The sequence below is a fragment of the Alternaria metachromatica genome, assembly GCF_023757995.1.
Source record: "Alternaria metachromatica strain BMP 0045 chromosome Unknown scaffold_33, whole genome shotgun sequence".
Taxonomy (NCBI): domain Eukaryota; kingdom Fungi; phylum Ascomycota; class Dothideomycetes; order Pleosporales; family Pleosporaceae; genus Alternaria; species Alternaria metachromatica.
Window position 1 is genome coordinate 43603 of NW_026055524.1, and position 13236 is coordinate 56838.

A 13236-nucleotide genomic window follows, 5' to 3' on the forward strand; every position below is an offset into this window, starting at 1 on the left:
GTTTGCGATAGCCTACGCCACTTACACCGAGAGCTTTCACCTCATGTTCTGGCAGGTACGTGAAAGGCGAGGTGAAGGGGCGGCCCTTGCCATCCGCTGGTTAAAGGCAGGTCCTAAACAGAACCACGCGACTGCCGCATGACGCAAGCAGCCAGTGGCCCCGAGAAGGAGCCGTTTTCTGCCCTGTAAAATCGATTCACACCTCAAATTTGTTGCAGTGTCGTGAGAATTGCTTGCGCGTCGCAATGTTTATACAGCCGTGTACTTGTCGTACTATTGTATTAACTGTTCTACACATGAACATAATCGACTCACGACATAGCTGTAAGTATCGTGAAGAGCGCATTAAAACGTTGAACGGACACGTTGATTGGGACGGACCAGTTCTTCGCTTCCGCTCCCAAACTTCAACAGCAAGTCATTGCGACTCCTACTCCTTGGCGTATCATCAAACACCACAGACTCTAAAATTCGCTCCCGTGGGCGCACCCGTCGATGCGGACCCCGACCGCTGGATGCGCACTAAGAAGAGGGCTATAAATCCTTTGGCAGTAGCTGTATCAATAAGAAAGCTCCGTCATGTACTGTAGTACCTAGCACGCGCGCCCTTGGTCTCACCAAGCTACGACTGGCACTTTCACTGACGTAGGCACGATGGGCCCGTAGTGTCGGAGTCCTGTGTCGCGTACCGCGATCTCACGTCCCACGTGGTACCCATAAGCCGTCAAACGCCTCTCAATAAATATTTCTACACGTTTTGATGCAAAGAAGAAGTTCGGGTAGTCGCATGGGGTCGTGGGTGCGGTATCCGACTGAGGCGTTCTCATGGGTCGCGACTCCAAAGATGTTGCCTTGTTCGATACCTGCAACATCAACGGCCTTGGTGCTTGCCAGCGTGACCGTACAGATGTTTGCAGTAGATTTGATAGATAGACTCTGCCTAATTAGCGACCTGTTAAAGCTTCTCTCCAAGATCGGTAGAAGCGCAATCTGAAGCGACTGAGATTGAGGACGTACTGACCACTTGATGTCAAAACTTCCTGCAGATGTCAACCCCGGCAGGTTTCAGGAGCACTCGAGTGATGCGAAATTCCCTCCACAGGCACGCATGATGCGCCGTCAGGGGCTGGTAGGTAGTATGCCGGATGGAGTGATGAGGCCGGGGCTCAAGTGCCTTTAATTCGAGTTCTCTGGAGCCCGCCTTGGCCTTGACTGAATGAGGCGATGTGTTTCGATTGTATGGAAACACACCAGCGTAAAGATATGGGCGCGGTCTTCTCACGGTCTGACGTCGCTCATGCTAGCGCCTGAACCCGTGTAGCTGTTTGGGTAGATTCAAAGGAACTGGCTACTAGGGTCGCGTCCGCGGACAGTGTAATAATGGAATCGGCTGCTGTGTGGGTGTGGTTCGCAATCTCTGCTCATTGCACATGTAAAAAGCCGGTGGCAGATTCTGAAGGCACTAGAAATTCCATGAACCTGTACGATCTCGAATCCAGAATCTATTCTTGCATGCGCAGGGTCGCAGTGTCCCTGGAAGAGCGGCGATGTGCGAAACGTCGTACAGGAATTTAATCTCCGCACCTCACAATGTTTTGAGACATACTCGCATGGGGATCCAGTCGACTCTAAAGTGGCTTCGGGGCGCTCCCAACCGTGTGGTCAACGGAATGCCTGGGTTTGCAGACAGATCTGATGCAGATGGAATCGTGTAATCTGGAAGTCATCTGAGACGAACATCCCGATGTGGAAGTTCCATGTTTACTTTTCCTCGGGAAAGGAGCGGCACGCCATGCGATTATTTGACATGGCTATGGTTTGATCACGCATGTGTCGGGGTCGACGGAGTCGATAACAGATATGAGAAGTACATCGTGAGTATCGCTTCTGATGAGGTAGATTCGAGAACGAATTGCTGATGAGGCACTCGATAGCCATGAACGTCAGTCGTGAGAGAAGGACCATGCATTGAGCTTTATGCATGACGCAGACACAGCGATCGATTGGTCAACAAGGTAATCGATAAGTGGCTGTTATGGACGTGTAGCTTTGCAATAGCGAAATGGAGTAATGGAAGCGCAAGCGTCTGAAAGAGGGTTGATGAAGTGGGACCTGGACAAAACTTCGGCGAGGTTTTGCATCTAGCGGTCAGGTTGACGAGTAGGTCCCAGATTGTCGGATCTCGTGATAAAAAAGATCTTGTCCAGTCATGTGGTTCCGGTCGCTGTAATCCGCTTCCGCGAAAGCACCACATCATTTTCAGCCTCCACTGTTCGACAAATCAAGTCTCTAGTGGACCACAAACGGCGCTAAAGCGAGCAGTCCTTGCCGTCCTTCCTTCCCAAGCTCTCGCGCATGTTGCGCAAATCGAATGCGGCCACTAGGAGGCGGGACGAGGCAAGGGACAGGGGCGCCCTGTCAAACGACCGGTCGTGCTGGAAAACCTCAAAGCCTGGAGGGAATGCTAGACCACAGACCAGGGTCTTAAGAAGTAAGACGTCTCGAAGTTCTCGATAATCCAGAGCTCAAGAATATACGAGTGACAAATATAGTATTGACTCGAAGCCAAATATCGGCCGTGATGAAAATCTCGTGTGAGCAGATCTTGTACACAAGGCAACACATGATGGGGGTGCGGCAAATTCCTTTTGGAACCCTGCAGAACCGGTTTGCGTAACAACGTTCGGAAGACAGACCGGGCGGACGGCAAAATCGAGGTAGGGCGTGTTACACGATCCGGTAAAGCTGGGTAAACAGCTCTCGATGAAGCTGACAGATGTCTAAGATGCCATGTGAGAACTGCACGTAGCCGTCCGTAATACGAGGATCAGCTTCCGAGTATTGCTATCCTGGCACGCATTGACCCGCGGAGAACTTCGGAGCACGTTAGTGATTGCACCGAGAGTTGCATCGAGTTCTTCGGAAGGGTTTGCGGGAGTGACGTTCATGGTAGATCGAGGTGGCTGCCAAAAGAGCAGTCGCGCACGGACAACGTCCTTGCTGAGGCCTGGGGTAAGAACTTGTCTTTTTTCGCCAAGCTGATGGCGATGCCGCAAAGTACAGCGGCGCGTGTCACGCAGGCTTATGCCAGGGCAATGGGCCGGTAATTGGTGGTCTGGCAGAGGCCACGCAGCTATACCATGACGTTGGTCCGTGGTCGTGCCTCGGATCGGCAATCGTGCGATGCTAGCCGTAGGGCGGACCGGCGCTACTGGCTGGGAGATGCACATCAAGAACGCCATACTCCAGAGCTCCATGGGCGACATGATGCTGGCGGCAACGCTAAGCCGATGCGCAACACGCACAGGGGCGGCGTCAATCACCATGCTAGAAAAGATGGAAGCAGGCGGACGCGTTTTGGAACTGGGCGACACTCAGCTCAGACCAATAGCGCAGGGCGGCAAGCCACGAGAGACCTGCAGCCCACTGCAACAGGTAAAAGTCTTCTAAATACTGGCAGTCCGAGGAGTCTGTATAAGACGGCATACTCACCGTCTCTGAGCTGGTCGATTGACTACAGGAAGCAGACTGCTGCCCAGCACTCCAAGGCATTGGCTCCAGACTCCTTCATCAAGTGAGACAATCTTCATCTCCTCCGCCATCGACGACGGTCCACGACGTCCCGAAGCCGCTTTCAGGCTTGCCTCCAGCCGTGTGCATAGGATAGTGCTTGACGTTGAACACGGCAGCCAAGGAGAGGTACGTCGGAAGTGCTCCATTGATTGCAGAGGGTGTGGTCCTGGAAAAATGGCGCCCCATTGGCGGTTCTGTCGTCAATGCAAACCAGCAATGGGTGTTGGATGAGAGAAGACACGTCTGGCTGTGTGGGCAAAGCATGGCTGATATACTACAGCAGCATAGAACGTCCCAGGACTCTGACAAAGCCGGCGCCTTCTAGAGGCCCTAAAGAAGCCCCTGCCCAGCCGATATCGACGCTGCAACAGTGAGATAGAGGCACAGCCGCTGCTGGCATCACCTTGTCAAGTCACGCCAGGCACGACTCGCACAGCGAAGGAGTGCAGCGTCATCGTGACACGCCACAAGTCAACGGCGGAATAATATCCCGCACACGCTCAGGAACAGGCGGGCGGGAGTGACAGGGCAGAAGGTGAGCAGTTCATTTCGCTTGGTTGCTCGTTCATCCTGTCCTTATCCTACATCCCTGTTCCCACATGGCCGGCCGGGTTCCTGTGACGCATCACATTCGTCAATTTCCCTGCAACACCATCTGCTGCATCTCTACCACACACTCCGCGCTGTCTTTTCCTTCTCTGGCCGTCCGTTGTCCGCTATTGTACGCGTCTCTCCAACCTCCGCGCATGGATATCTGCCCGCCTTTTAGCCGCATCGCTGCATTAACAGCGCAGAAGCAGGCGCAAAGGGCAGTCTCTCCACTGGAGGGCCGCCGGGATGTGGGGCAGTACCGGGGGCCTAAGCGGGCTGGCGAGCGACTTCCAAACCTCAACCTCTGCCTATATCCGTCGAAATATCGCTTGCTGCTGCACTTTTGCTCTTTGCTAGGCGGCTATGAGATTAAAGGGCCCTAGTATTGGGTTCAACTGCACCGAACGATCCATCGTCATCCTAATGGAGGGGCGGCCCCATGTTCACCAAGCGAGTTTAGATGAGAGGTCTGACTCGTGGCTTGACTTCATTTCCTATATCTTTACTATCCAACACCGCCTATCGTTGATATAAGGCCTCGTCATATGTTGGAGTCTCTTCACAGTCTTTTCAGTCAACTTGGACACCAACAATTTGTTACTTTCCTTGCTTTTCCCACATCATTTCCCGGCCGCCTCAACAACAAAAGACAACACTCCACAACATAGCAACAGAGCTATCATCTGTCTGACTCACGGTCTTTAACGAAATTTTACTAAGAGAACCAGGTTCAGCCTTCTTCAGATGCGAAGAGGCCCACGACGTGGACGAGGTAGAAACCAACATCCCACCCGCAGCGCATCTTCTCGGCGAGATACGTCAAACCCTCCATCAGCATCCAATTCCAGAACTACTTCGCGACACAACACCGTCGGAAACAGCCGCAGCCACGCGTCACTAAGACGCTCCGCTCGTATCGCGGGATTACTCAACGGCGAGACTGATCATCAGCTAGCCAACGCCACATCCTCGATGGCCGACGTCGCAAGACCAAGGGCGCTAGGAAGCAGGTCCGTTCGTTCAAGACATCACTCCGGAAACGCCCGCACGTCAGGAAGATCAAGGTCAGGCCAGCATTCCCTGTCTCCGGAAGAGATCCGGTACGCCATGGACATCGTAGTGCAGCCACCACGAACTGCTCGGGTTGGTCAGACTTTGCCTGGATCCATCGTCGTGCGATTACGAACCACCAACGCGGACACAGATGAAGCCGTAGCGGACTCGACTAATCTGGTTGCTGTCGCCGCCCTGGTACCTGGCCCAAACACGCCAGCATCTGTGGACACGAATGCTCTCAATGCGCTGCTCACGGGGCGTGTCTTCGATTCTATTCACCCGTTCAACGATGATGAAGCAGACGGATCGATTGCCTCCATGGACATGGCCGACCCTCATGGCGTAGGCTACATGCGCTTTCCCGAGCTCATCATTCGCCAGGCTGGTACCTATCGGATACGGATCACGCTCATCCGGATTCGTAGCTCTGCTACCGACCCACCAGTCACGTCTGCAGGCAACGGCTTAGCAGTGCATGTTGTCGATAGCAATCCAATCGTGGTTAATGGGGGTGGATCTTCGTCAAATATGGCTGCATACAATGGTAAGTATCTAGTGGCAACCTATTGATTTTCTTCAGTTTCCTGATACTTTCTTGTCGCATACATAGGGGACGGCGATGTTGACGATGGTGGTTGGCTCGAGGTTCTGCGTTCCATTCAGGATCGGCGCATCTCGCGGTAGTGCTATGTTTCGGTCTTATGTTGGGTGGCATCTTGTACGACTAAAGGGTTTCTTTTGGGCATCGTGATGAGTTATGGGGAAGCAAGTGTATTGGTTGCATGTGGAACGACCATATCGTGAGACTACGAGGTTGGTGTTGGACCGAGGCCTGGGCTGGGTGTCAATTGGGCTGCAGGATTTCGCAGGCTCGATGAGGGAAACTTTGCTGTCTTTCTTCGTTTTAGATGCATGATATCGTTAGCTGTGTATGCATGCCTCAGTTGGAGGTAAAGAAGGCACGATAATCAATCTCTCATACCTCTGAACCTCGAAAGTCGTATGCACCCATCCAATCAGGTCCTCTCAAAAAAGAAGTATTGACGGGACGAGCAATCTCACACTTCTGCGACGACTGCAATATTGAGGGACAGACGAAAGTCTTCTAAATTACGTCACCGAGTGGCCTTTTCAGAAAGCAACTACTTTGACATTCGTGACTAAACAGGAACACCGCAACCGACTATTTACAAGTCCAACCCAATCATTGTCCTTCCTTGACCACCTCCACTCCATCGCCCACTACCTAATCACTCAATTCAACCCATGTTCTACTCAAAGTCGATATTGGCGCTGGGGCTTCCAATGCCAATAACGCTACCACTTCCGCCACCCGATCCAGTCGGTGTGCACTTCCTCCACGCAACATGAAGCTGCTGGGTGAAAGCAACAGTAGCATCATCGTTGCTCATCTCACCCGCCTGATCAGACTTCTTGTTCGTAAGTGAGATTCTGTTGTTGATGTTGAGGATGCCGTTCTGGCCACACGGTGACCAGATGGTGGCGGTGGTCTCAACGCTGTCTTGCTTGGTGTAGACTTGGCCGGTCAGGAGGGCGCCGCCGCCCACCGCTGACATGCGCGTGGTTTGCGTCTTGCCGGCGTCTTGCGAAAAGTAGTAGGTCGTGATGAAGGATCCGGTTACGCCTTCGTCGAGACGCGCCCAGCCGTGGTAGGTGGCGTCTACAACGGCGTACTGGAAGCCGCCGGGGTACTTCAAGTTCAAGTGGAGCTGGCAGTTCTTGCTGCGGTCTGGAGGAGCATTGTTAGTATTCTGTTTCCCTTGAGGGATGTAGGTTCAATCTTACCTGCTGGTACCGTGCCGGGACCGATGTAGGTCTGGAATTGATCGAATCCGTAAGTGATGACCTGGTTGTAGTGTGAGCTGATTTTCTTACCATGCCGACTCTCCAATCTTTTGGGGGTATATAGTGCCATGGATTGCGGAAATAAGACTACATCCGTCCCCTAAGCCCAGTATGGAAGTGTTGGGATGTTACTCACAGTCTTGTCCGTCGAGGTACTGGTGGACACGGAGCCTTGAGGACATCCGTTACCAGAGTATGACGTGTCAACGATAGTAATCTGCTCTGCGGGAGGAGCATCCTCAGAAGTAGTCTGGGGCAGAGGGTTGGCCGCGGCGAGGACCGGGAGGAGGAGGGCAGCGATTTTGGCGTGCATGTTTGCTTGTGCGGAGACAAAGACCGTTGGTGGTGCTGGGCGTTGAAGTGAGTGTTGGTAGTGAAGGCTGTGGATCTGCGATGGGTTTCAACAATAAGGCATGAAGACTTGCTTTATACACCACATTTCCTCGCGGTTTTAGACCATCATGCCGTGCAGTGCCTCGCTATGCCGCCTCGAATATGTTCCGACATGGTTGTTGCGGTAGTCTGGAGACAATGTGACCTGGAAACAGCTAGTCCAGCTCCCAAATTTAGCTTCGGGAGAAGTAATTCGGTATTAAGACAACGGTATCTAAACACTAAGCCAGGGTGGTTGAGATGCTCCTTAGATTGAGTGATCTGGTACCTCCGAAACCGGGACCTTGACGATATGAGGAATACGAGACTATGACCAAGAGCAACTGAAGATGAATGGAGGCCAGCAAGTTACAAAGGCAATGATCTGCGTTGCAGTCAGAGGTCTGTTGCACTCGGCGGCCTTTCGGTGGTGGCGTGGCACCATGATCCAAGAGGACAAAAAAGCATTATAGTGAGAATACGAAAAGCTTGGGTGTATCTTTAATTGCCATGTTGCGTGCAGCGAGGCTCTGGACTTGCATGATAGTGCTCTGCCGCGGATTGACGCGCTTAAAATAGTCTCCAGCATCGGTGAGGCAATATTGCCGTACCTGGGGTGGAGTTGAAGATCAGGTGATGCGTGACCGGCAGCCAAACCGACGAGCTCGGATAGTATAGCCATATCCAGGTCCCGAATTCCTGGGGTATTGTGCTTACAGAGCTTGGTCTCGACTGGTACTCTGTAATTTAACGCGCAATATGTTTGCTCGGTAAACGGGTCGCTTAATTGGGTAATATGCGATCTGGTAAATCCTCGCTCGTCTCTTCCGATCAATATGCAGGGTTTACCCGGGATCATCAGCCATACGGTGATCTAAGCTTGCGGCTTCAAGAAGAAATGTATAGACAAGTACAGTAAAACCAACTCCACTCGTTTTGGCTTGTCTCAATTTCTTCGCATATGAATGTACATTAATCGATCCGTCGGGGGGTTCTGTTCGCCTCAAATCTCGGTTCGGGCAACGTTCTCGCCTCCGGATAATTCGATATACGGAATCACAAGACTTGTTGATGCTGCCGTTGTGTTCAGCTCATGTGTTTGGTAGAGTCTCGCGAAGACAATTCCACGCCGTGTTGATCAATTGGCTCATCCGCACAAGACAGAAAGACATGTTGGAGGTCTGGATCGTCCACGAAGCTCTGTAGTCGCTCGCAGTACGCTCTTCATAGATCATAGCAAGAAGGCCTGCCACATCAGGAGATACGGAAGTGCCCGGAATGATCAAGAGAACGGTCCGCCATGTATGCGAACACTGTCATGCACCCACGTGCCAGCTATTCAAGGTCAGAGAACAAGTAGGTTGTCTCCATGGAACACCAAAGACGCAAGCTGAGAGGAACGTCATGGTAGTGTACTCCACAGCTACCTCGTTGGTAAGCTTTGTCTTTGCCACACTCGATCGAAGTCTGAAATTGCAACAAGCCCTTACGCATGTATTGAGACGAAATGAACGAGACGACGAGGCAACCCTTCGCAGCCCAACTCTGGAACCCGAGGAAATCTCCCACTATGTGAAAGCTTGTGTTGTTTGGGATGTACCCAATACCCAGATCCTGCGATCTCATCTACCAAACAGATGACGACAACGCGCTCCGGGGCGTCGATCATTACGCGTGGGAGAGGGAGTACATCCTCGCTGTTGCGCTGAGCAATGGGCGCTACGGTTTGTTAAGTCCGAAGGAAACCCCTTCGCCGTCATCAGTGGGCTAGGCGGATCTCGGCAGCGACACCGTATAGAGATGCCTCCGGCCGAGGTGTGGCTCAGGAGGCCTAAGTGGCTCATGCGCTCGGCTTGTTTACGTTTCGCATTCGCGATACCGAGAGTGAGTTGGTCTATTTGCGGTGGCGTTTTTGATTCAGACTCTGCAGAAGCCTAGTTCCAGCTGAACAAGTGAGCTGACCTACAGCATGAGTCGCTGAGTTATTTGTGAGCATGTGTTTGGTACCCCGCGATTAATCCGACATACTCGATGACAAAGTCGTGGCGGAGGCGCAAGCCAAGATGGCGGGACATGCCTGACGTCAAGCCACAGACGACACTGAGGGGCCAGAGCATTGGCAAGACAGCTGAGGAACGCAGACGGACTTAGTTGAGAGATGGTGACAGGGCAGCCGTTGACGCTCAATCGCGGTAGGAGTAGAAGCGTGGTGAGGCTGAGCAATGCCAGGGCCTAGCCAAACCTTAGGGCGCTAGCGAGATCGACCGAGCCGTTTAGGCAGTCTCCACTCCGTGTGTTCCGGAGCGATCCACACCGGATTTTCCTTGTCTCCTGGAGTCCATCACCACAGGATTAGCAACAGTTGTGCTAGATCGTCGATTATCCCGCCAGCGCACAGCAGTGCATCGTGGGGTGACCCTGGGAACAACTCCCGTCTAGCAACTATCGATAGTGTTGAGACGCACGAACGCCATCACGAGTGTTGATCAAGCAGACGAACAGCAAGGCCGCAACACCAGACTGCTAAGACGACAAGGGACCCAGTATGAGGTTACTCGCCATATACCGTCAGAACCGGTCTTCGGCCCAGAAAGATGGCCGAGCAGCGTATACACCGGTGTACGAGCGGGTACGCGAGATCTGCCGGGCACCAGCCAAGAGAGGGTAGGGGATTCGGGCCCCTGAGAGTCCCACGGTACGCAGCGACTCCCTGCATGACCTTTGCGACGTCCATCGACAGCATCTTTACGCGAGCATCCACATCGTCACATCTCCAGAGAATGAAGATGGCTAGCTCAGCAATCTAGCTCCTGACCGAAGAAACTCAGATTCCGACTGCGCTCACGTGCCTCGCATCGCCGCGGGGGCAGAGAAGCATAGTAATGGTGGCATCTCAGCTATCACGGAGCGATCGCGTCTTTACTCGCAATGTGCCATCCATGTGCAAATCGATGCAAGTACCAATGCTTAGCACAAGATCTGAGGAAATCCATCGCGGAGGATCCCCCAACGGGAGTAAACGACGGAACGAACAAAGAAGTCGCTTTAGGCAAGGCTGAAAAGATCAACACCGCTGAAACGTTCACACATACAGTCTACCCCTGACGAGCTGATCGGGACTTCTGCGCGCGCAAGTCTGCTTCCCTGGAGGCGGACTATTGATATGTCCAACAGTAGTCTCTAAGCTAACCGAATAGGTGGGCCTTTAGAACCCTTCGGGACGACGTCGGGATCAAAAATAAACTAAGCTTTCGCTTAACGATTCGCTTTGACAGTGATGCAAAGCCTCGGGTCGTCGATACCTGCAGCGGCATCATTTCTGGTGTGTCGATCTTTGCTGTAGTACTGTCCTGAAGATTCGTATAGCATCGCATCGCAACACCATGGCCTTGGGAGATACAGCAAAGCCTTTGACCTCGTCATTTCGCGACGAGCTGAGCTGATAAGACTTGCATCTATCAGGTCCAGACTCAGCCTGCCATTGGGCTCTCATTGGTGGCGGCCTCGGTACCTGCATGCGTGCTGCACGTTCCTGGCGTTGGCGACCACGACAGTTCACCCGGAGCTAGGCTAAAGTTTGGTGGACTATTGTTTCCAGGCACTGCCGCCAACTCTTTCAGGAAGACAGGTCGAACTTACCGGCCATGTTTTCGTCTCCACCCATGACATCGATCTCAAATCAGTAGTCAACCACCGAGGTCGACAGGGCATGACTATGTGCATCTTGTGTATATAAGACCCTCCGGCACACTGGGCAGTAACTCATCATCAGCTCATCAGCATCGGTCCTTCACTACTACAATCTCCTACACTACTTTTGCTACTCTTCTATTCGATCTTTCGATATGCGTTACTCTCTCTTCCTCGGGGCTGCTGCCCTCGTGGCCGCTTCTCCTGCTCCTCAGGCATTCGATGTCAACCAATTCGATTCCATGGCCAACAACCTCGCTCAGGGCCCCAAGGCAGGCGTCGTCAGTGAGCAGGCCTACAACCAGGCCAAGGCTCAGGACGTTGCCGCCGCCGCTGCTACCGGCGCTGCCACTGCTCAGCAGGCAAAGAGGACCGTTGGTGCCCAGCTTGAGGCACGCGATCCTACTTTCTGGTGGAACTGGAACCAGCAGAACAACCCTCCTGCTCCCGCTCCTACCAAGGCTCCTGCTCCTGCCCCCACCGCCGCACCTGCGGAGAACCCATCCTCTACCAACCTTGCACCATCTTCGTGCACCCCGGTTAGCTGGACCAACACCTTCGCGTTCACTGCCGATCCCGCTTGTGCTACTCAGATCGAGGTCGGCACCTACTGTGGATTCATCAACCCCGATGACCCATGTGCTGCTCAGCCCAACGCCTACGGCCCACCTACCACCCCCGACACTGCCGATGCTTTCAAGAACAACGAGGTCTACCACAAGATGGCTACTAGTGCTAAGTCGCCATCTGGCTACACCTCCTCTTTCGTTGACCTCAGCGCTTCCGTAGAGGGCAGCGGTTACCTCGGATACTACGAGCTTACCAGCTATGACACTGCTGCTTGCGCCGCCAAGTGCGACTCTACCTCCACCTGCACTGGCTTCAACCTCTACATTGAGCGTGACCCCAAGTGGAACCCGCGCCAGTGCTCTTGCGACAAGCCCGACTCTGTTACCCGCTTCAAGTGCACACTTTGGGGACAAGATGTCAAGAAGGAGTCTGCTACCAACGTCGGCCAGGGCCAGGATGGATTCGAGGTCGTGATAGGTAAGTTCTGGCTGTCCGAAATGCATGTGAGACATATACTGACTTCGTACCCCTACCTCTAGTCGGTTCCAATGGTTACAACAAGGGCACCTACAACCCTCCTACTCCTCCTTCTTGCAGCAAGCCTCAATCTTGCGGCCACAAGCTCCACAACCAGCAGCCCTACTGCATGGGTCAGACTACTTTCCCCGGTCCTTTCGATCCTTCTCTCTGCGCTGCCTACGCCCAGAAGCAGAACGAGGTCAACCGCAAGCACGGCATCATTGGCGCATGGCTCTCCATGTTCGGCATGAACAAGGGTGGCTGCGTCCAGTTCCAGGCTGCTTACCTCGAGAAGGACGGCAAGGGTTTCGGTACCCACTGCCGTCTCTTCACCAAGAAGTTCCTTGCCACCCAGGCCAACCTCGACATCAGCGTCGGTGGTACCTCCAAGTGGGGCTGCCAGAAGTCCTTCACCTGGGACGTCGATGTCAACGCCAGCTTCAACTGGGGTGGCTGGTCTTACTTCAAGAACAAGCGCGACGAGTAAACGCTCGCTGCTCTTCCGACAACAACAACGACTTATGTCTGCATCGCATGGGCGCACCAAAATTCGAGATGGTGATGGTTGACGGTGGAAATCATGACTAATACTCTTCTTCGTTTCTGTAAATAACTCTTTGGCTTTACATTGAGCATTAGCTCGTCGCATAGTCACTCCTTAGTATGATTTTAGCATCTTGGTAGTCGTAATGTAACAATATGTGCTCTTTGAACTTGCCTTCCTCTGCCCATCTCAGCACCGTCCTGAATGAACCAACTCATCTGCTAGGCTAGCTCAAAAGATCCCAATCCACCGTCCGACGATTCTGACGATGACGCTCGAACAGTCAGCCCTGTGCATTCGAAGACCCCTCCACGTGTGCGCGTCGCTCGACTGTGTGATTCACTACATCCGCTGCGATGTCTACAACACCTCATACAACAAAAAACCTGAATAGGTCTGCAGCATACATCAAGACGTATACATGCAAAGTTAATAATCTTAAGTCAACATAGGCT

At 53.0% G+C, this 13236-nt stretch overlaps 3 protein-coding genes across 3 annotated transcripts; 2 read left to right on the forward strand and 1 right to left on the reverse strand.

Annotated features, from left to right (window-relative positions):
- Positions 1-5271: 5271 nt before the first annotated feature.
- J4E83_009462 (uncharacterized protein) lies at positions 5272-5904 on the forward strand (the record flags this gene model as incomplete). Its single annotated transcript, XM_049336348.1, has 2 exons — positions 5272-5764; positions 5831-5904. 2 exons carry the CDS (start codon positions 5272-5274, stop codon positions 5902-5904), a joined length of 567 nt encoding a protein of 188 aa, XP_049184447.1.
- A 587-nt stretch (positions 5905-6491) lies between these two features.
- Positions 6492-7399, reverse strand: J4E83_009463 (uncharacterized protein; the record flags this gene model as incomplete). The annotated part of the gene is made up of 3 exons (XM_049336349.1): positions 6492-6970; positions 7027-7087; positions 7223-7399. The coding sequence occupies 3 exons, from the start codon at positions 7397-7399 to the stop codon at positions 6492-6494; spliced, it is 717 nt and encodes a 238-aa protein (XP_049184448.1).
- Positions 7400-11303: 3904 nt separating this feature from the next.
- J4E83_009464 (uncharacterized protein) lies at positions 11304-12724 on the forward strand (the record flags this gene model as incomplete). Its single annotated transcript, XM_049336350.1, has 2 exons — positions 11304-12195; positions 12258-12724. The coding sequence occupies 2 exons, from the start codon at positions 11304-11306 to the stop codon at positions 12722-12724; spliced, it is 1359 nt and encodes a 452-aa protein (XP_049184449.1).
- Positions 12725-13236: the final 512 nt, after the last annotated feature.